The following is a 24,438-nucleotide window of genomic DNA, read 5'->3' on the forward strand; positions in this document are numbered from 1 at the left end:
CCAAGCCATTTCCCGCTTTCTTAAGATTACTTTTAGTGAGTGACAATAAACCACAGTAAAATGTGGGACATCCCTATTTCTCCCCTGTCCTAAAGAGTCATCCAATCAGATATCAACTTCCATCAGTTTTTTATGTCCATTATCACGATCACATGTGATTGACTCATTCTACCCCATTCGTCATCCCAAGTCTGTCCTTTTGTGCCTTCAGTGTGTGTGACTGCATTAGCTCTCGTACAGCCTTCCTCTCTCACACCTCCCTTCCCTATGCTAACCCACCCACAATGACCAGACCAATTCTCATAAAGTGGTGCCTCCACCATGATACTGTAAGCAAAATTCTATTGCTGTAATATGAAGGCCTGAAATCCTGAGCCTGAAAGTTGAGGTCCTCCATCATCTGGTATAACCACCCCTCTACATAAAACTCTCTCTCCAGCTCCCTCCCTGAACTACCTGAAGAACTCTGGCAGTGGGCCTGCTTCATGCCTTTGCTCATCCTGCAGACGTGATTTACGTGCTTCCTGCTAGGACAAACACCAGAGACTGGCTGGACCAACACTTGGAATTAGAAACAGGTGTAGCCATAGATTCCTTTGGATGGATTTGAAAGTATGAACTTTTATATCTCAGTGCAAATTTTCTCATCAAGCATCTCACACCCACAAGGTATGAGACTCCAGGAAGGGTATAAAGATCTGTCTAATCTATGACCTTCAGGAACATAATTGAACCAGTTATATAAGATATGTATATAAATTAGTCATGGAAAATGACTTCTTATTGATTGATGGGTATGGAATTTCAGTTTTGCAAAATGAAAACATTTTGGAGATTGGTTGCACAATATTGCGAATGTACTTACTTGACACTACTGAACTGTACACTTAAAAATAGTTCAGATGGTAAATTTTGTTATGTGTGTTTCATCACAACTAAAATAATTGTTTTAGTTGTCCCAGACAATCAGGGGAGGTGGTCAGTGAGTTAAGCCCAGAAATATAGGTGGGACAGTGACAATATAGCTAACACTCTACCCTGAGCCATATGTACATTAACTCTGTTAATTCTCTCTAACCCCTACTAGGTAGATGCTGTTATTCTCTTCAGTCTGACCCTAAAATACAGGGAAAAGGCAGGATTCTTTAGTTTATCTTACTCTTTAAAAAAAAGGTCAGGGCAGGCCTGGATGGCTCAGCAGTTTAGCGCCGCCTTCAGCTCAGGGTGTGATCCTGGAGACCCGGGATTGGGTCCCACATAGGGCTCCCTGCATGGAGCCTGCTTCTCCCTCTGTGTCTCTGCCTCTCTTTCTGTGTGTGTCTCTCATGAATAAATAAAATCTTTGAAAAAAAGTCAGATGCCAAAACATTCCAGAATGTGCACAGAACGTCCAAGAGAAGAGAATGGCTAAATATAGATTACTGTAATCAAATTTATTCATGTACAGAGATGTTTACAGCTTTAAAGAATGCCTGGAAAACTTCAACAATGTTATGGACAACTTACAAATGTTTGTTAGTATGTAATTATGATACTCATCTTTTGAATTTATAAAAATCAGAAATGTCCCCCATAAAGTTTTGCAATGTGACAATGGAACTAAATATATCATAGCTACAGCTACCATCTACTGAATGCTTGGCTTCATTTGACCAAAAAATAAGTATTTAAAAAATTTTTTTAATAAAAGGCTTATGAAGTAGTAACCTCCACATGTCGGAGCCTGGCAACATTCCGCAGGCATCCCTCCTTCCCTCTTTTCGACATGAACTAGTCTTGGTCATATGACTACCGTCCCAGTCCAACCAGTTGCAAAATAAAAAGGAAAAGGTTGATTATGTCCAAGTAGATGTTCAGAGCAGCAAAAACATACTCTTCAGGGTCCAGGTCAGAGTGATGGTGGCGCCCTCCCACCATGAGCTGCACATCCATCACCAAGTACTTAAAGAAAAGAAAGAAGAATTAGCTACCTAAATTATACATGTCTATCAAATAGGTATCCTAAATTATCTGGAAAATATTTTAGCATTAGTAAATATATGGCAGAAAGTCAGTTTGTGATTATATATGCTCTTTTTACAGCCTCAACCATTCACTATGTCCCCAAGTGTGTCTTCTATCTATTATAGCAAGTGCTTCATCCTCCTGATGCCAGTGGGTTCAAATCTGTAAGGTTTCTTTTGCTTTCCAAATCCAGAAACCTTTGTGCCTTTAGTCAATAAGGTGGACAGGTGGGACAATTGGACAGAGATAAACTACAAAATTCTCTGTCTTGGTGAATTTCCCACATGTTCTTGCTGAAAAAAGAATGAAAATAAAGATAGCCCCTGACATTTAGATTCACACACAGCAATAATTCTGAGTTCTTAGAGCTCTTAGAGCTTTGGATGATAGCATTTTTCAAACCTCGACAATGGGATGGCTTAAGATGATGCTGGTATTTTCAAAATAGAAGGAGGAGAAGATGGGATTTGTATATGGTTAAATAGTTCCCAAATTAAACGTTTTAGCTCAGCTACAGTAGGTAAGATTATGAGCTCCTAACACATAGAGAAAAAAGTCAGAGAGCCCTCTTCCCCTTGTGTTTGTTGCCAGGTAAGCAGCCCCAGGCAACATGAGTACATTAGAGGAGGAAAAGAAAATAAGTGGCCCCTAACTTCTTTATATCAACTCTAGACTAAGAATCTAGTGCTGTGAGGTAGAGCCACAGAGCCCCAAGAGAGATCAACTCTGGCACTATAGAGAATTATTGGGGCTTAAAGGATGCTTGAAAAATGGGGCAGGGGGCAGCCCGGGTGGCTCAGCGGTTTAGGGCCTGCCTTCAGCCCAGGGTGTGATCCTGGAGATCTGGGATCCAGTCCTACATCAGGCTCCCTGCATGGAGCCTGCTTCTCCCTCTGCCTGTGTCTCTGCCTCTCTCTCTCTCTCAATCTCTCTCTCTCTCTCTCTCTCTCTCTCTCTCTGTGTGTGTGTGTGTGTGTGTGTGATGAATAAATAAAACTTTTTTTAAAAAAATGGGGCAGGGGAAAAAAATGGGGCAGGGGGACGAGGCAACTGGATGATGGACATTAAGGAGGTCACGTGATGCGATGAGCCCTGGGTGTTATATAAGACGGCTGAATCACTGACCTCTACCTCTGAAACTAATAATACGTTATATGTTAATTAATTGAATTTAAATAAAACTTTAAAATAATTAAAAACAAATAAATAAAATAATTCATTTAGAACAATAGCCACTTCAGTAAGACCCATCTCAAGTAATTCAGGTACCAACTCTCCGTGGGCCCTCGTTGCCACTCAAACTTGGAAGAATCAGGAGGAAAGGAGAGAAGAGAGGGAGGAAAGGAGAGAAGAGAGGGAGGAAAGGAAGTGGGCACCTCCTGGGTACCTTCATGCCAGTTCATTACAGACATCCCTCATGTAATATGTGATCAACCCAGTAGAGGGAGGGGAGATTAACTGAGCCTCCCAAAAGGCAAGATCACACTGTGGCAATGGTGGAGAAGGAAGTCGAACCCAAGGCTGGGCAGGATGCCAAAGCAGGTGCCTCACCTGGATCACTGAGTCCATTCTTCCCTCTTCTCCCCCCTCCCTGTGACTGATTCTAGCAACTTCGGGGGGTGTGGAATAAGCTAGGGTAACCAATCATTCCAGTTTGTCCAGGACTTTGTGTGTCTTTGGAAACCCCTCAGTGCTAGGCAAACCAGGACAGTTGATCACCCTAGAAGACAGGCTGCCCAGCAGCTGAGCTTCCAGCCTTCATTTATCACCCTGGCATCCTGACTTCTATGGAGAAATGCTTTTCTCTCTTCCTCTGCTCTGAGAACTCCTGACTTTATCTTATTTCTTCTTATAAGAGGGATAATAACTTCTAATTATTTTACAGACACGTCTTGGTGGTTAGGACTGCACCTCCCAGGTTAAATTATGTTTTTGAAGGTAGACAGAGAAGTGAGAGAATAAGATGAGCTGGGATCCAGTTGTCCCCTCCCCTCCCAAGGAGAATGAGGCTCAGGACACAACTAAGACACAGCCAGCCCATAGGGAAGCCTTGGGTGAGATTCAGACCCCATGAGCATTTGGTGTAACACCCTGCCTCACCTCTACAGCTCTTGTGGTTTATCACCCCCTTCCCATCCCACACTGTCTTGCTTACTGTAGCTTCATAAGAAGTCTTGAAGTCGGGTAGCATCAATCCTCCAACTTTGTTCTTCTCCTTCGGTGTCATGTTGGTCATTCACACACACACTTATCTTTTTTTTAAATGTAGTCGTATATATAGAATGCTCTGTCTTGGCTAATCTGATGGTAGTGAGCCTTCAGAACTTATTAACACTAGTGTCATAAAGTTGGTATACCATCCGCCTCACTCACTGTTAAATTTGACTGGCCCTAAAAAAAAGATGTTCTGTCTTTGCTTTCTCATTTAAAAATAATGGTCTCCATATCTTAGCAGAGATGGATTGAGTTCATCCTTTTTTAAAGGCTACATGGTATTCCATTTTATGCTTTTATCAGGTCATATATTTTAGGTTTTAGGGTTTCTTTTTAATTGTTTATTTTTGGCATTTCTAAACACAGCCAGAAGTAGAGAGAATGGAATAATAAATTCCACACATTATCACCCAGCTTAAAAATATCCACATTTTGCTTCATGGTGTCCCTTTTTGTTAGAGTTATGTGAGAGAAGAGACAAATAGATCAGTGGAATGACTGGAGAGCTCAGAAATAGATCCACATAAATATAATCAACTGATATTTCACAAAGGAGGAAAGGCAAGACAATGGAGCAGTGACGGTCTCTTCAACCAGTGGTGTTGGAACAACTGAACATCTATATGCAAAAAAACAAATTTAGAAAAGACCTTTCACCCTTCACAAAAACTCACAATGGATCACTGACTTAAAGGCAGAACACAAAACTATAAAACTTCTAGAAGATGACATAGGAGAAAACCCAGATGACTTGGGTGTGGTGATGACTTTTTAAATATGACCCCAAAGGTACAACCTATGAAAGGAAATAATGCATAATCTGGGGTTCATTAAAATTCAAAACTTCTGCTTTGTGAAAAATAATGTTAAGTGAATGAGAGAACAAGCCATAGAGAGGAGAAAGTATTTGCAAAACACACGTCTGATAAAGGAGTATTACCAAAATATACAAGAAAAAAAAAACTCTTAAAACTCAGTTAAGCAAACAAACCATCTGATTTTAAAATGGGCCCAAAGATTTTGAAAACACAAAACCCTGACATGGATATTTAGAGCAGCTTTTCAAAATTGCTAAGACGTGGGAGCAAATGAGTTGCCCCTCAGTAGGTAGATGGATACATGAATGGTGGCACATCTAGGCAATGGAATGTTATTCGGCACTAAAAAGAAATGAACTATCAAGCCAAGAAAACATACAGGAACCTGAAGTTCACCTCACTAAGTGAAATAAGCCATTCTGAAAAGGCTGCTAGAGACTCTATGATTCCCACTATAGGACGTTCTGGAAAAGGCAAAATTTGGAAACAGGAAAAAGATCAGGGGTTGCCAGGGGATGGACATAGGGGAGGGATCAAGAGGTGGAACACAAAGGATTTTTAGAACAGTGAAAAATACTCTATGATATTGTAATGATGGAAGGAGTCAGTGTATGTTTATCTAAACCCATAGACCATCCCACACCAGGAGTGAAGGCTAATGTAAACTTCAGGTGATTATACTGTGTCAGTGTGGGTTCGTCAGTGTAACAAACGTATGGCTCTGGTGGGTGGTATTGGTCATGGCCCCACGCAGGTATGGGGCCCAGGGGATACCTTCTTCTCCGTGTCACTGTGAACTTAAAAAAGCTCTAAAAATTGTCTTAATAAAGAAAAAGGAGAAGGAACGAAAAGAGGAAAGGAGGCACAGGAGGGGAATAGTCAAGCTACTTGACTCTGGACCTAGCATGGGCTTAGCGGCCCTGTCAAGGCACATACCATATGCTTTGTCGGGGTGAGGGATAGATGGACTTACAAGTGAGAAGACTATAGTTCCAAGTCCAGCATACAACAGATGCAACCACTGCAAAGAGAAGAAACAATTGCATATTAAGAACAAGATTTGGAATAATGAAAGGGCTCACTTGGGTCACTGCTGTTAGATAAGGATCCAATATTAAGGAAAGGCAAATCTGTGGGGAAATTCATCTTTTTGAACATAGTGGTCAAATAGCACCCACTCAATTCCATTCAGGAAACAAATGACAACTACCCTTGCCAAAACAGTTTTATCAAGTGTTAAACATCTCATGCGTGGCAGGGCAGGTAGACCATACTAGATATGTTTCACTTTTTGCGCCATCACATAGCCCTCCTACGGCATCTGCCCCTACATTCAGTTCTTGGAACAGGTAACTCTGGGAAAATAGGGACCCTCGTGCACCCTAGCTAGAGCTGATTGACAAGAGGTGGAAGACATCCGCTCCAACAGCAGTGACTCTCTTGACTGATGAGAAACCTTTATGTGACTGGGACCAAGCAGATGATGCACTGGCTAGTCAGAAACCAGTTCCCAGAGGCCACTGTATCATGAACTAGTGCTGGAGCTATTACCATACAGAGGTGGCCCATCAACTCAGCCCAGGAGAGGAAGGTGGGATTTCCATTTCTGTGAATCCGGTCGCTTCTTCCCACCTAGGAACTCCATGAACATCCCTGGGTCTTTGCTTCTAGCTAGTCTGTGCAGTATCTCCTCCGTGCAACCAAAACAGCCCTTATCAGAATATGAGACTGATCTGAATGCCAAAGGGGTTGCCTCTATGTGGGAAAAAGATAAGGCAGGGGTGCATAACATGTAAGAAAAATAATGCCATTCACTCTTCAGGACAAGAAAGCCCATCCTAGATGAATGGACAGAGCATTCTGCTAACCAGTGAAGATTCCTGGTGAAGGATACAAATCAGGAGTCAGTGACACAGTGTGGGAGGGCCAGTGTTTCTGGACTGAGCTAATAGTAAGAAAATGCCTGATTACTGGATCTGAAGAATTCAAAATTGCCAAAGTCAAACTAACATGTATACTTACAACAAGGTTCTGTCAAAGTCTTCCATTTAAATGCCTGTGTAATACTATATATATTGTAGATATTTGGGGAAGGAAATTTACAGTGGGAACTAGGGTTCATCTATCTAGTAGGAAACACAGTTTCCTAACTGCACATCAATGGTATTGCAAAGGCCTATGGAACCAACCTAATGAATGTTTGGATTATTACTAACAATATCTGAGCTACCATCCATAATTATAAGTGAAGAGCTGTGTAGCCTTCTAAGGCACGTCTTTGTGATATCTGAGTTTATCTCTAAAATACAGATGCTAAAAATAAATGAATTAAATACATTACATTAAGTATAGATGCTATCTCCCTCACTGTAAATCTATATGGTCATTCATAAGGCTAAACCAATTCAGGTGGAACGGGTGCTTATGTCTGAAGATCACTTAACCTGTCTACTTGTTACCAAAGAAACTCCTGGATTCAGCAACTGGGCCAAGCTTGCCCTAGGGCTGGAATCAAAAGGTCACAGGCCCCAAGCCAGTCCTCAGTGGAGCTGGCTGCCCATGGGGTCTCCACACAAGGTGCCGATGACAGGCAGGCCGCAGGGCCAGATGCTATGCCTCTACCTCTCACACCCCCTCCAGCCTCCATCCCCAGATGGTGCACTGTGCTACAGAGAGCATGGATGGCACTCTCCACACAGATGCGGCTTTGATCCTGCTCCTACCACTTACTCCCCGAGTGAACCTGGATGAATTATTTAATTTTTCAGAGCCTGGTTTCTTATCTATACAATAGATGGCATATGTACTTTTCAGGAAGGTCATAAGAATTAAATATAATGCCTATGTGAAAAACCACAGGCTGTCTGATATCTCGTAAGAAGTCAATGAAGATACAGAAGGAAGGAGGGAGGGCAGGAGGGAAGGAAGGAAGGAAGGAAGGAAGGAAGGAAGGAAGGAAGGAACGAAGGAACGAACGAAGGAACGAAGGAACGAAGGAACGAAGGAAGGCAGGCAAGCTAAGCTGAATTGGAAAATAAGGAGCCTCCACTAGGCTGCTGTTGGGAAAGTCTGAAAAAGCCCATGTCTCTACTGCTAGCACTTCAAACAGGCAGCACCCATGTACAGAAGGAATCTGACCTGCCCTGTGGGAAAGTTCACCCCCACGACCCTGTAAGGGGCCCCATAATTATTCATATTTTAAAAAGTGTTGTGCATAGAATACAGGAAAGACAGTTATAGTCTAGAAAAGGGGCTCAGTCTTTATGCCCACACCTCATGTGGTTCACCCCGCTTGTCTGTTTCTCAGAGGATACAGGCCAACACAATCAGCACTTCACCCGAAATTTCTAATGATTCTCTGAGGTTCCTCAAAAGAGATCCCACTTACATATGATCGTATGAAGAGTAAGAGAATTCCATAGATAATAAGTACGAAGAGTAAAACAAACAGCATTCCATTCAGCATGGTGAAATCCCACTGAGGAAACATAACACAAAAACAACTCAATTATCACTTATAAGGAATTTCAGGATGTTTAGAGTTGCAATTTATATCCCATAGACAGACACTGACCCATCTATTAATAACACCCAGGACATTTCTGAGAACCATTCAAATTCATTTGCTCCCATCACGGAAAAATGCTACATTAAAAAGTGTGGCGTTGACTGGAACTTGCTTCAGGAAGGAGAAGTGGGTAGGAGTATGGAGAAAATTACAGGAGCCATAGATACATGATGGTTCATTATACTATTCTATTTTTGTATTTATATGAAATTTCCCTAATAAATTTACCTTGAATAAACAGGATGTAAATTTGTATGTATAGCCTGATCATAATTATTCATATTTTAAAAAGTGTTGTGCATAGAATACAGTAATGGAATGAAATAGGCCAATGTTAACTGGACATCTTTTCATGTTTGTAGGCATATATTTTAATAAAAAGATACTAAAGCTTTCAAAATTATTACTAATCATTCTTTGGTAATTTCAAAATTTATTAATATGCTTATTGGTTTTGCCTTTTTAATAAATCAGGGACCAAATCAGGCTGGGAAAGATGAGGATTCTTTTAAAGAAAGGGGTCTATTCATCTTCTGACCTGAATAAAATTATGCAGTGAAGGAAGACCCCTGACTCTATGATATTTTCTTGTCAAAGCAATGTTCCTAAATCTTCTGTTCCCCACCCCCACCCTGTCACTCCCTACCCTTTGCACAGCAGGAGAGTAATCTGACGTAGTAGGCACCATCAGCATCACCTGTGAAATGCAAATTCCAGGGCCCATGCCCCAGACTTTTTGAGGCAGCAACTCCAGGGCAGAGCCCAGGGAACCTGTGTTTTCACAAGCCCTCCAGACGATTCTGATGGCTGTTAAAAAAGTGTTTGTCTACAGCTGTGCAATCAATACTTGTGGCTAGTGAGCATTTGAAGTGTGGCTGGTCTGAAGTGAAGTGTGCTGTTAGTAGAAAATATACACTGGATTTGAATTTTAGTCCAAAAAAGGATGTAAGATAGTTCAATATTTTTGTTATATTGACTACTGAAATGTTAGAGCCTTGCATGTATTTGATTAAATAAAATATATGATTAAAATTAATTTCACCTGGGTTTTGGGGTGGGTTTTTTTTTTGTTATTGTTTTTCTGTTTTGTTTTTGTTTTTTGATTTTTGAACGTGGTTACTAGGAAAGTCGGAAGCCAGAAGGTGGGGAGGCCACGGAGGAGCCCACAGGACAGCCGTGAGCAGGAGGGAGGAGGGATAAGAGTGGGTCAGCAGGGGCAAAGGAACACATCTACACACCCCCTTATGACAGAAATCAGTTTCTGTGATACATACTTTTGTCTGAAGAGCAAATAAAGTGAGCGACAAGGTCACCAGAGCAGTTGCTGCTGTTGCCCACAGCACTTCCTCGGCATTATAGAAACTAAAACCAGAGATTGTGATTATTGTTCACATACAAAGAACAGCACACATAGGAAAGGAAATGTGCATCAAAGACTTACACTGATACGGCTCCGAGCAGCAGACCTTGAAGAACTGTCTAGAAACAAAATGCATAGTGAATCAGAACTGGGATCCAGAGACCCAGAAGCCAGAGGAGATGATTTAAGGTGCGTGTGTTTTGGCAGGGTCCAGGGAGCAAGTGGGAACATGCATAACCCTAGCGCATGAAGCTACAGGAAGGTTAATTATGGGAAACCAATAGTAGAACTAACATTCCTAACATTTCCCCTAAGACCGACAAGATTATCTTCTTAGTAAAAATTCTTAGAACACAGGAGTAACTTTGAACGTATCTTAGGGAATTAAATAGGTATGCATCAGGACTATCGAAACCATAATAAAAGGTTTTTCTGCAGACCATATTTCGTCATTCACCAAATGGGGCCACCCACACAGAAGCTTAACAATTTATCAAAGCGGAGTATGCTATTTCTACTAATGCTTCACCAACAGCCTCAGCAGTCACCTCTCCTACAGTGCTCGGGGGAGAACGTCAAACCTCAGATGAGGGAGGAGGATGGAGGCCTTTTCGGTAGCGGGGATGGGGCTGGAGGGCAGTTCTCCGCCGAGCGCAGAGCTGCACCTGTCGGCGCCCATGGGGGCGGGGCCTGTCCGGGCGGGGGCGGGGCCTGTCCGGGCCGGGGGCGGGGCCCGCTGGGAGAGCCCGGGCGCACGGTCCCGGCACATCCCGGCACAGCCAAGTGGAGTGAGACGACCGTGAACAGGGGCCGCCGAAAGGGCCCTCCGACCTTCCCCAGCTGGTGGGGCGCTCCACCAGAGGCAAACCCGGAGCCTTGGCTGACCCTCCAGTGCGCCCAGGAGCCGGGAAAGAATCCTCTAGTCTCGGGGAGGGGAGAATGCAGACGCCTCGTAACCGCGGAGCGGCTTTGAACTTCTCCAGCCGCCCACGTGGAGTCCCGCCTGGGTTGCATCTCCGCGCTTCCCCAAGCCAGCGAGTGGCTGCCTGAATCTCCGCGTTGCTAACTTTACCAAAGCTGTCCTTATTTCCAGGAGAGAGAGAGAGAGGCAGAGACACAGGCAGAGGGAGAAGCAGGCTCCATGCACCGGGAGCCTGACGTGGGATTCGATCCCGGGTTTCCAGGATCGCGCCCTGGGCCAAAGGCAGGCGCCAAACCGCTGCGCCACCCAGGGATCCCTCCAGGATAGGTTTAAAAGGGTATATCTGCTCCACGTACACCTGATATTTTAATAATGTGCTTGCTTCCAACCTTCCTCTTGAGTTTCTTCTACTTGCTCCACACCCTCGCCAACACTTGTTATTTCTTGGCCCTATGATAGTAGCCATTTCTGACTTGTGTGAAGTGATATATCACATTTCCATATAGACTGTAATGTTGAGCTTTTTTTCTTTTTTCATCCTTTGGCCATCTGTTTTCTTTGGAAAAATGTCTATTCAGGTCCTCTGTGCGTTTATTATTAGATTTTTTTAGTGTTCATTTATGTGCGTATCTAGGTAGATAGATGGGATATTAACCCCTTATCAGATGTGCCATTTGCAAAACCCTTCTCCCATTCAGTAGGGTGCCATTTTGTTTTATTGATGGTTTCCTTCCCTGTGCAAGAGCTTTTTAATTTGATATAGTCCCAGCTGTTTTTGGTTTTGTTTCCCTTGCCTGAGAAGACAGATGAAAAAAGTGTTGCTAAAGCCAGTGTTCAAGAGTCTACTGCCCAGGTTAAAGCCAGTGTTCGAGAGTCTACTGCCCAGGTGTCCTTCTAGGAGTTTTATGGTTTCAGGTCATACATTTGGGTATTTAATCCATTTTGAGTTTATTTTTGCATAGGGTGTGAGGAAGAGGTCCAGTTTCATTCTTCTGCATTTGGCTGTCCAGTTTTCCCAGTACCTTTTGTTGAAGAGACTGCCTTTTCCCATGGTATATTCTTGTCTTCTTTATTGAAGATTAAATGACCATATAGTTGTGGGCTTATTTCTGGGGTCTCTATTCCATTCCATTGATCCATTGTGTCTATTTTTTTGCCAATACCATACTATTTTGATTACTCTGGCTTTGTAGTAGGTCTTGATATCTGGGATTGTGATACCTCCAGTCTTATTCCTCTTTCTCAGGATTGCTTTGACTATTCAGCATGCATAGAACTATGCTTTTTTCTTTTTTTCCTCTAAGATTTTATTGGGACTCCTGGATGGCTCAGCGGTTATGCTTTGCTTTCAGCTCAGGACGTGATCCTGGAGTTCAAGGATCAAGTCCCACATCTGGCTCCCTGAGAGGAGCCTGATTCTCCCTCTGCCTATGTCTCTGCCTCTCTCTCTCTCTCTCTGTCTTTCATAAATAAATAAAATATTTTGTTTAATATTTTATTTATTTGACGTAGAGAGAGAGCACACAGCCAGGAGGAACGGCAGGCACAGGGAAAAGGAGAAGCAGGCTCCTCACAGAGCAGGGAGCCCGATGCAAGGCTCAATCTTAGGATTCTGGCAACATGACCTGAACCTAAGTCAGACGCTTAACTGACCAAGCCACCCAGGAGCCCCGGACTATGCATTTTGTACACTAATCTAACCACTGGCTTTATTTTCCTACCCTTATTTTTCCTTCCATAAGATTTCTCCACCGGTTTATCTTGATTTTCTTATAGTGGGGGTATTTTTATAAGCTACCTCAAATCTGATATGGAATCAGATAAAGAATAAATCAATTGGTAAGCAAATCTTCACAATGGGAGGTTACTGAGATCCTGAAATCCTCGTGAGCAGCAGGGAAAAGAACTGGCTGCAAGAAATGGAGCCAAACGTTTTCTGTGGCCCAGAGCAGCATGGATCCGAGAGGAAGGACCAGTGTGGTGAGGCCTCATGAGTAGAAGCCCCACAGGAGGTGCTGGTGAACCAAGAACTAGACCATGACTAAGTGAGGAGAGCCAGGAACCAGAAGGCCCCCCAGCTCCACTAGCAGTACCCCCCCAACTCTCTGCCCCTGAAAAGCCCTCCTGAACTGAGACGCAAGGTGGGAAATAGGGAGAAACTGCGCCAAGCTGGTTTCCTCTCCCAGTGAAACTTGAAATTAAAAAAAAAAAAATCTTACAAAAATAAGGAAAATTATACTTCTTACCCACTTTCCATAAAAATGGGTTTGTTGTGCCTGGCACAGGGCCAGTAATAGTCACTTTTGCTGTTCCTGAAATGTAGCCCAGACTCTGGGTGGCCCCTCAGAGGCAAGTTTGCTGGCAAAGGAGTAGCCCCCGGGGCCCCAAACCCCCTAACTGAGTAAAAGGGTGTGCAGGCTGGGTGCCTGGGTGGCTCAGCAGTTGAGCCTTTGGCTCAGGTCATGATCCTGGGGTTCTGGGATCGAGTCCTGAGTCCTGCATGGGGCTCCCCACCGGGAGCCTCTGCCTATGTCTCTGCCTCTATTTCTCATGAATAAAAAACAAATGTTTTTAAAAAGGGGGAGAGGAGTGTGCAGGAAGTCTCATGGAAGTCAAGGAAGTTTATGACTTTGTTACAACCAGAATCCCAGCCAAGAGAACATCTCACAAATACTGTCTGTAGTATTCCACATGAAGATTTTCACAATAAAAGGAGTGGAATTACTAATGTGACAGAAATATGTTACAGAGACGAGCTGCAAGTGCTAACAAAGTTTACTTACAAATAATCCCAGGAGAATGTAATTCGCAGGCACCTGACGGCGGAGTTTCCCACAGCAAGCAAGGACGATGAGTATGACAAAAAATGCTGGCCTGAGGATAATTTAAAGCCATGTGTTATTTGCTTCCAGTGATTATATCATATGATATAGGTAGATATAAAGATATATTGTTATACATTATTATCTGATAGTAAGTATAAAACAAACAAAAATATATGCAGATTATTACCTTTGCTCATTGTCATCCACAGAATTTAAAAAATTTTTATTTTGAAATAATTACAGATTCACAGGAAGTTGTGAAAAGACAGAGGAGTACTATGTATTCTTCACTTTGTTTCCCCGACTGGTTACATCATACAGATATATAGTATAATACCCACACACAAGTAATTTGACATTGATATAATATGTGTATAATGCTATGTCATAGAACTATGACACAAATCTATGTAGATATGTGTCACCAGCACCATAATCAAGATTTGAAACTATCCCATCATTAAAACATCAACAAAGATCTCTTTCGTGCCATCCCTTTATGATAACAAACACTCACATACCCTAGCTCCTAGTAACCACTAATTTGCTTGTTTTCCATCTCTATAATTTTGTCAAGAATGTTATACCTTTACTTAATTTTTAATAAAGAACCTCCATCAATAGCCAGTAGAAAAATCACTTTTTATTAAATCCAAGAATACTTACAAGATTGCATAGGTGAACCAGGCATTCACAAGCACCCAAGCTTTTAAACCCTTCCTGATTAAAAAAAAAATTAATATAGTTTTATACAATAGTTTCTTTTTCTAACTAATGTAATATTTAAGTGGAAGTAGAACAATCTCATGAGAAAGGGGTAAACCCAAAATAATTGACAATGACAAATGAAAAGTGAAATAATAAAACATATAACTACACCTTGCTTCTTAAAATAGACTCATAAAAAAGACAGTCATGTAAGTCAAATTTGTATAAATATAAATTTCCTGGTGACATTTTTATTTTTTAAAAATACTGAGATTGCTATATGTACAAAACAAAAAAAATCAATTTCTCATATAATTGTCTTGTAAATAGAAATTTTCATAGGCTATCTTTAAGCAGTGATGGATCATAGTCCCCAAAATAATTTTGCATTTAACAGCATTGCAAGTCTCCAAGCCCTCCATAATCTCCACTTTTTTCCTTTATCCACTTTTATCTGTGGAAATAGCTTATGGAAAATTAAAAAATTAAATAATGCCCCAAGTAAGAGTAAAACAAAAAGGTCTTGGCTTAAGATATTGAAGCAAAACTGTAGAAATCTACCAAAACTTGGTCTAAGAGTTGCCTCAGAAACAACAAAGCTATACTATAGAGATATCATACCCTATGAATGATAAATAAAAAATAGATAATTTTTAATGATAAGAATTAAGTTGACTCAAGAAGAAGAAATGTGAACAACTTAGTGTTTAATGTACCTCAGTAACAAAGACTTACCAGAAAAGAAATACGCTGACAATTGCCCCAGTGACCATCAGCTGAGCTGACAGGATCAGGAATACTTTTATAATGAAGGCTGAGGAGACAGAAATATTATTTTTATGACACAATATTCAAAAGTAAAAATAGAAATGTAATTATCTACCTTTGATACCTAACCAAAGAACATTTCCTCTGATTTTTTTGAGGGTAGGAAAAAGAATAGGAGTTTAGAGCCAGCAAATGGAACAACCACAAACATATAACTCTGCAGAACTTGTGGGAAACATTCTGTTCGGATTGTTACTGGTGTTTTATTGGAGATCTGAGGGTTTATCCGTGGAAGCCCCCAAATCAAAAAGACAAGCGGGAATTTAATTCCTTATTATGCCCACCCCATCCTCCTTAGGACCAAAAGTGACCTCAAAGTCTCTGAAAGTCACAGGCCATCATTAGGGCTCTGGCTCCACCTGTGTGCAAACTGGAGCACAGGGAAAGCGCAGAAGAGGGCTGGTACCGAGGGCATTTAGCCCTCAGAGATGGATGTGGGCTGCAGGTCGTGTGCAGAGCTTTTTCATCACTTTACTCGCCAGCCTGCCTGCCTTTAGCAATTCCCTTCTACTTCAGCAGAAGCTAGATAACATGAGAAATGATAAGACCAAGGAGTTCCAGCAGCATGCCAAAGCAGAGCGCAGAGTATGTCAGTGTCTCTTTTTGCTGCTTCCTACTGCACAACTTTTCCTGGAGCCCTCTGAATATGGTGCTGAATATGACAATGAACAGCTTAGGAGTTTTGTCTCAGTTTTAAAAGGGAAGAAAAAAAGAATGCTGTTTAGAGATGACATGGGATTGTCAACTGTGTCCTTTTGCTGGGTGGTATCTATGCATAGGAAGAGTGACAACAAGGAAAGGGATTGAGCTATCTTAATCAAAATACCAGAACATATGTGCCAAATAAAATATTCATGTAGTCAACATTTATTTCACATCTACTATCTGTCAAAGACTGTAAGGTAATAAATATTAAATGTGGCCCAGCTTTATAAGACTAGATTATACATAAGATCACTAGAATAGAATTGACATTCCAGAAATAATCCCTTACATTTGTAGTCAACTGATTTTTAACAAGTATGCTACAACAATTCGAGGGAGAAAGAATAGTCTTTTCAAAAAAAGGTGCTGGGACAACTGGACATATATATACAAAAGGATGAAAAAAACAAGGATGAATCTGGACCCTTTCTTCATGTCGTACATACACAAAAATGAAGTATTAGTTTAAAATGGATCATAAATGTAAGCATATAAAACAAGACTTTTAGGGCGCCTGGGTGGCTCAGTCCATTAAGCGTCCCACTCTTGGCCTTGGCTCAGGTCATGATCTCAGGGTGGTGAGATGGAGAGCCCTACATCAGGCTCCGTGCTCAACAGAGAGTCAGCCTCCTCTCTCCCTCTGCCCTTCCCCCTTCTCTTACTTCCCCCTTCTTGTACACTCGTTCTCTTTCTCAAATAAATAGATAAATCTTAAAAAGAAAAGAAAAGAAAGAAAATTCTTGGAAGAAAGCATAGATGTAAATCTTTGTGAGCAGAAATTAGGCAATGATTGTTTTAGGTATGACACCTGAAAACACAAGAAAGAAAAAAAAAAAAACAGGCAAATTAGATTTCATCAAAAGTAAAAGCTTTGTGCTTCAAATGACCCTGTCAAGAAAGTGAAAGAAAACCCACAAACTGGAAGAAAATATTTGCAAATCATGTATCTGATTTGTACGGGACTTGTATCTAGAATACACAAAGAACTCTTACAATTCAATAACAAGAAGACAAATAACAATTTAAAAAGGGCAGAGCTTGTGTAGTGCCCCCCCCCCCAACTGACACTGAGCTTGGCCAATGAGACACTAGCATGTATGAAGCAAGGAAAGGCTTGACAAACTGCTTGCACAATGGGGCTTGTCTGCCTGGTATACTTTTTCTTGGAACCCAACTCCCAAGTGATGAGAAACTCAAGCCATAAAAACAAAGCCAACAGCCAACATCAACTTCCAGTCGTGTCAAAGAGACATAATGGCCACTGCAGCCTCAGCTGCCATCTGATTATAACTGCATTAGAACCCCCAGTCTAGACCAACACAAGAACTGCCCAAGTGAACCTAGTCAACCCACAGAATCATGAAAAATTATAAAATGGTTGCTATTTTTTAAAGTGTGCAAAGGATTTATATATATATTTCTTCAAAGAAAATATTCAAATGACCAATAAGTTTGTGAAAAGATGCACAACATCATTAGTCATTAGAGAAATGTAAATTAAAATTACAATGAGATATCATGTCACATATCTAGAATGGCTATAATAAGAAAGAAAGACAATAACAAGCATTGACAAGGACTTGGAGAAACACAAACCCTCATACATTGGTGGCTGGAATGTAAAATGGTGCAGCCACTTTGGAAAAGTTTGGTAGTTCCTCAGAATGTTAAACATAGGAGTTACCATATTGCCCAGCAGTTCCTAGACATCTATTACCTAAAATAAATGAAGGTGTGTATCAACACCAAAAAATGCAAATATGAATATTGATCACAGCATTATTCGTAATAACCAAAAAGTGGAAACAGCCCAAATGTCTGTCAACTGAAGAATAAAACAAAATGTATTCTATCAAGGCAATAGAATACTATATGACTATAAAGAAGGGATGAAGTTCTGACTCCTATCACAACATGGGTAAACCTTGAAAACATTACGTTAAGTGAAAGAAGGTAATCACATCAGATCACATATGGTATGATTCCATTCATATGAAATATCTAGAATATACAAATTCATAGAGACAGAAAGTAGGTTAGTGGTTATCAGAGGCCAGCAGGAAGGGTGGGATACATAGTGATGGCCAGCGGCTATGGGTTCCGTTTCATGGAAATGGTTGTCCAACTCTGTAAATATACTAAAAATCATTAAACTGTACACTTTTTAAGTGAATTTTATGATATATAAATTGTATAAAGTTGTCCCCAGGCCTGTAAAATTGAATCCATTACCCTTCTGTACTTTTCCTTTGTTTCCATAGGATTTTCATCTTTTCGTATACCATATAGGTTTTTTAAATGGGAAAGGCTGGGCATCCCAGGTGGCTCAGCGGTTTAGTGCCACCTTCGGCCCAGGGCTTGATCCTGGAGATCTGGAATGGAGTCCCACGTCGGGCTCCCTGCATGGAGCCTGCTTCTCCCTCTGCCTGTGTCTCTGCCTGTGTCTCTGCTGCTCACACTCTCTCTCTCTCCCTCTCCCCCTCCCCCTCTCTGTGTCTCCCATTAATAAATAAATAAATAAATAAATAAATAAATAAATAAATAGGAGAGGGCCCAGCCTCCACCCACCAGAAGAGACAGACACAAATAACTAAGTCTAACAGTGGTGTGGAGGCCTTTAACCTGATTTCTTCATGTGTTAAATGACACTACAACCCCTTCATTTATTGGGTTGTTATAAGGATTAAATGCAAAACTCTTACTTTTGCAAAGTGCCCAGTGTTGAAGGACTGACACCTGTGGCAGAGGTGTCTTGTTGCGTACTGACATCCATTCTCCCTGGTCCCCTCACCACCCAACCCAAATCTGATTAAAGATGACAATGGGCCCAACCAAAAAACTACAGATGAAAGTGGTCGTGTGGGCAGCCCCCGTGGTGCAGCGGTTTAGCGACGGATTGAGTCCCACGTCAGGCTCCCTTCATGGAGCCTGCTTCTCCCTCTGCCTGTGTTTCTGCCTCTGTGTGTGTGTGTGTGTGTGTGTGTGTCTCTATGAATAAATAAAATCTTAAAAGAAAAAAAGTCGTGTGATCCTGCTAGGGTCATTGACATGCCAGTGGATATGCTTGGGTGGTGGTTTCCAGGAAAGCCTCTGAAAAGAAGTCAGATTTGGCAGACTCTAGGGCATCTATCCATGAATGGCACCTCCTGGAGTGAGGCCTTTCTTTGCCTTTGCCTTTCCCCACCTAGAAGGCCAGGGCTCCAAGAGGCATCTTTTCAGCCACTGGGGTGGGGGTGGATGAGGGCCACGGTGAGACAGCAATGGGATTCAAAGCTCACAGTCCACCATGAAGTTGTCCAGGCCCTAAAAAGGGTGACAGAGTTGTCTCTGGGGCCACCAGCATTTGCCTTGAGATGCCTACCTTCAAACTGCATATTTCATGAGAGAAAAGAGACACTCTTTTATGTAAGCCACAGTCTTGTAGGTTTCTGTTGCTCATAGCTGAATGTACTTCCTATACAAAATTAATACCTATGGCATTGAATTAATATGCTTTAAAACTATGCCAGTATCATGGCATCACCTTGTCTGTAAGTAAGAACATTTTACAAGCAGTGAGAAATTCATATTTGCTAAGGGAACCACACATTATGAATTCCTGAACACCCTGGACAATATGGGGGCCATCTATTGGAGCAGCCCTACATCATGTTTCATGGTAAAGCATAACTGGGAAAAATGAAAGACAGAGTTAAATCTTCTAACCATCCACTCTGTGGAAACATTTTAAGAGAACTCTTGCTTTTCTCTTGCAAAAAGTTAATTTCATTCTCACCTCTGCGGATCCATGAATCTGAGAATGGATTGGCTAGATTATTGCTGTCATCTGGGGTAGTCTCATCTGAAATTTGTACCACGTAGATATCCATTTGCTCTCTAGTCTTAGGACGTGGATTCCCATGAGTTTTTGGTACTTCAGAAGGTGAAGTTGCATAAGGCTGCCCAGTCTTGGTGTGGATGTTACTATCTGCTGCTTTCCGAACTAGATGCTGATGATCTCCAGAACTGAAATCTATTGGCTCTCTGACTTCCAAGTCTATTTCCCTGGAGAGGAAGAATTATTATTCAAGTCCTTGTGTTCATACCACTACAATCTTAGCATTCTCATAACAATCAAATGATTTTTTCTTTTTTCATATATATATATATATATATATATATATATATATATATATATATATATATTTACCTTCTTAGTAGGCTCTATGCCCAACATGGGGCTTATACTCTCAATGCCTAGATCAAGAGCCACATGCTCTACCCACTGAGCTGGCCAGGCACCCCTCAAACGATTTTTTTTTAATTTAACTCCCTTAGTTCAGTACTTTTTTTTCCCTTAGCTCAGTACTCACTAAGCCAATACTTAAATATTTTATTGAATGATGGACAAAAACTTTTAAAATGAGGCCTGTAGAGAAAAAAAACTTGCATTTTATTATGAAATTAATATGCTTATAAATTCATTCAGCAAGGAGTTAATAAGCTCCCTCTTATGTGCCAAGTGTGGAGCTGCCCTTGTTGCCTCTGCCCCGAAAGTGCTTATATTTTGGAAGAGAAGATAATCAAACAAGCAATAATATAAAAGCCAAAATAAGCAGGGTCTGGAATAATGGAGGATGATATGAGGGGCCCTAATGAAGTTTGGAGGAACATGCAGGAAGTAGAATAGGTTATCAAAAACTTCTACTAGAAAAAAAAAAAAAAAACTTCTACTAGAAAAAGTGAAAATGAGTTAGAATAAGATATGGGGAGGGATCCCTGGGTGGCGCAGTGGTTTGGCGCCTGCCTTTGGCCCAGGGCGTGATCCTGGAGACCCGGGATCGAATCCCACGTCGGGCTCCCGGTGCATGGAGCCTGTTTCTCCCTCTGCCTGTGTCTCTGCCTCTCTCTCTCTCTCTCTCTCTCTCTGTGACTATCATAAATAAAAAAAAAAATTTAAAAAAAAAAAAAAAAAAAAAAAGATATGGGGAAAAATTTCTGTAAGGCAGGGAATCAGCCTAGACCAGAACTGGAAGAAGCGTAGAGGGCAGTTTCCAGCACAGAATGAGGTTAGACATGGCTAGTTAGGGCAAGTCAATAAGAGGCTGGCAAGCCAAATTCATCCTGAAAGATGACCATGGTAGGCAGAACGAATGGCCCCCCACAGAGGTACACACCCTAATCTATGGGACTTGTGAATGCTACCTCACGTGACAAAGAGAACATTGCAGACGTGATTAAGACTCTGAGGTGAGGAAATGATCCTCGATTACCTGGGCGGGCCCAGTTGAATCACAAACATCGTTATGATCACACTTATAAGAGGGAGGCAGGAAGATCAGAGTCACAGAAGGAAATGTGACAAGAGGAGCAGAGGTCAGACTGATGGAGTTGCTGACTTTGGTGTTGGAGATAGAGGCCAGGAGTCCAGGAACGCAGGAGGCCTCTGGAAGTTGGAAAGGGAAGGAAATGTATTGTCCCCTAGCACTTCCAGAAGGGGATGCGGGCACTTTAATTTTAGCCCATTGAGACTGATTTTGGACTCCTGACTTGCAGAACTGTAAGATAATAAATTTGTATTGTTTTAAGGCATTATTTTTGTAGTAATTTGTTACAGCCATAAGTAACTAATACAATGCGGAGTTAACAAAGGTTCTCCAGCAGGGGACCATAAGGATCTGACCGGTAAGATTGCACTAGGCAGAGTGTGAAGAAAGGGTGAATAAGCAAAAGTGGGAGCAAAGAGACCAGAAATCCAGATAAGAGGTTACAGTGGCTCTGTCACAGTGCTTTGGAGCAGAACACAATTCTTAGAAAACCAGTACTTAATGAACCAAAACCGGCAAAGAAAAGCCCCCTGTTAACCTCAGGGGGGCATAAAGACTCAGACAAGCCCCTATTGCTGGCCTCCTGCCACACAAGGAGGAGTCTGAGGAGATTGCTGAGAGGGCCAGTGTTTGGGCAAACCATAGACCAATCAGGAATGCCACAAAAAATGGTCTGAACAAAACACCACGCTCTTGGAGAGGCAGATTCCATTTTATAAAGATGTTCTTCCCTTCAAATTAATCTCTAAATTTTACAAAGCTCATTGGTATTTCTTTTCAGTACTTGAAAGTATAACTCTAAAGTCCATCAGAAAGAGTAAATATATGAGAATAATCAAGAAGAAAATTGAAAGAAGGATTATGAGGAATTGAAGAGTACTGATTTACCTTATCAGAAACCAAAATATCATGAAACTATGATTTAAAGTATGGTTGTAGCACATGAATAGATAAATGGATCAATGGGATGGAAGAGATGCAACAAATAGACCCATGTATACCTAGAAATTTAAAATTTGATAAAGGAGGGGTCCCTGGGTGACCCACAGTCGTGTGGGTGTTCAACTCTTGATTTTGGCTCCGGTCATGATCTCAGGGTCATGAAATCGAGCCCCACATCAGGCTCTGCACTCTGAGGGGAGTCTGCTTGAGATTCTCTCTCCCTCTCCCTCTGCCTTCCCCCTACCCTCACCCCTACTCATTCTCTCAAATAAATAAATAATTTTTTTTTTTAAAGTTTGATAAAGGTGGAATTTCAGATTATTGTCCCATGGTGCTGGAACAATTAGCTATGCTTAGAAAACAAAGTTCAATAACTATTTCAAATCTTCCATAAAAATGCATTCCAGATGCATTAAAGATATTATCATAAATAATAATAGCCATTGATATTCTACAAGAAAATATGAACAAATATTTTCATAAGCCTTTGTAAGAATGATATCATAAAAGAAATGCTTGTCAGATTTGGTGTACAAAAAGAGTTTTAATATCATTACAAAAAGATACCAATAACTCTGAAATGCAAAATTGTGAAAATAAAACTTGCAATATTTACTGTACTATAAAAATAAGTTTTTAACAAGAAAAGGATGAACAACTCATTAGAAAGATCAGGAAAGAATATGAATAGGCAATTTATAAAGGAATTTTAAGCAGTCAATAAACTTAAGATAATACCTTGCAAATATCCAAAGAAATGCAAAAAAAAACAATTGTGAATTTTTTTTGGGGAAAAAAAAAAAAAAGCCTGGCAAAAACTAAAAAGATAATTCTCATAGTAGCAAGGGTGTGGAGAAATGGATAACCCAGGGCCACATTATGACTTCTGGGTGTTCTATTCACATTTGCCTTCGAGGGTCCCCTCTCCATTAAAAAAAAAAAATATTTAAATGTATATCTTATGGCTGCACTGTTATAAAAATTCAATTCAGGCTGGATTCATTGTATACTGTATTCATTATTATTATTATTTCTTTTTTTCTCCTGATTTTAAAAGAAAATATTTTCAGGACCCCCAAAAGTACATTGAGCCCTAGGCAATATGCCTACTGTGCCCGGGGGCTGTGTCAGTCCTGAGATAACCTCAAGGAGTTGGCAACTGTGTAAACCTTTTTGTGGTCAGTAATGTGGCAGCATCAGATTGAAAATGTGCATTACTTTGCCCACAACAATTACATTTTCAGGAACTTACCCCAAAAAATATCCACATGAAAAGGCAACAATACATATATAAGGAAGCACATTACATTATTCACTATAACTGAAAAAAGTTTAAACCAGACTATCAATCATTAAGGAATGGTTTGATTGATTTTAACAAAGAAAAGGTATATATATATATCTAGATCTAGATCTAGATCTAGATCTAGATAGATATAGATTGATGTCCTAAGTTTACTCTGACGCACTTTAGAATAAAAAAAGCCAGAGTAGAGAACAATAGGTGGTAGGATCCCATAAATGGCTTATACAACAGACACATCCACATTTGCAGATGCTGAAAAAATATAGGAAAACTGTTAATACCGTTATCTCTAACACAGCAGAGTTGGGGAATGCACTCTGCACCATTATGAATTTTTATAATGAGCATTTATTATTTATATTTTTAAAAGATATTTACAAAAAAAAAAAGATATTTACATTTTGAAGATGCAAAGCAGTATTTCTCTTCGTGATAAAATCTGGAGCTCCTCTGAGGAAAACCGTCCTCCCACACAGCCGAGAAGCCCTGAGAGGTGCTTGAGCACCCAGGCTGGTTTCCTCCCCAGCAGTCCTGCTAAATCAGAAGGAGGGGAGAGGCAGTGAGAGTTTCAAAGCAGTCAAAAACAAAAACAAACAAAAATCAGAGGCAGCTGAGCTTTCCTCAGGAAACTACAGTCCTGGAGCCTTAATCGTAAAATGAGGTGTTCACCTGGTCCTCAAAAGAAGCTTTCTTGTCTCTTGAGCCAGCGATCCTCCAAAGGACAGGCAGGCTCTGGGGCTGAGAAAGGAAGTTCTGAGTGACAGTTAGGGGAGTGGCAGTTGGAGCATGGGGTGGGCTAGGGGTGCTCCTGCCTGGAAGAGGGACTCTGAGTCAAGTCTATCTGCTGAGACTCCTGCTGGTCAAGGAGTCATGGCCAGTGCGCTGTGCGCTGAGTCTCAGGGAGGCCAACCCCTGAACCTCCAAAGCCCATT

At 41.2% G+C, this 24,438-nt stretch overlaps 1 protein-coding gene across 1 annotated transcript; it reads right to left on the bottom strand.

Moving 5' to 3' along the window:
* Positions 1-1,414: 1,414 nt before the first annotated feature.
* Positions 1,415-24,007, bottom strand: LOC112923831 (protein lifeguard 2-like). Its single transcript, XM_026003714.2, has 10 exons — positions 23,905-24,007; positions 19,728-19,996; positions 15,155-15,233; positions 14,378-14,431; positions 13,670-13,760; positions 10,046-10,083; positions 9,879-9,966; positions 8,425-8,514; positions 6,010-6,057; positions 1,415-1,941 (listed from the first exon to the last, which is right to left on the bottom strand). Coding segments are annotated over exons 1-10 (912 nt in total). The 5' UTR covers positions 23,907-24,007; the 3' UTR covers positions 1,415-1,788.
* Between the last annotated feature and the right edge of the window lie 431 nt (positions 24,008-24,438).

This window comes from Vulpes vulpes, chromosome 7 (genome assembly GCF_048418805.1).
Source record: "Vulpes vulpes isolate BD-2025 chromosome 7, VulVul3, whole genome shotgun sequence".
NCBI lineage: Eukaryota > Metazoa > Chordata > Mammalia > Carnivora > Canidae > Vulpes > Vulpes vulpes.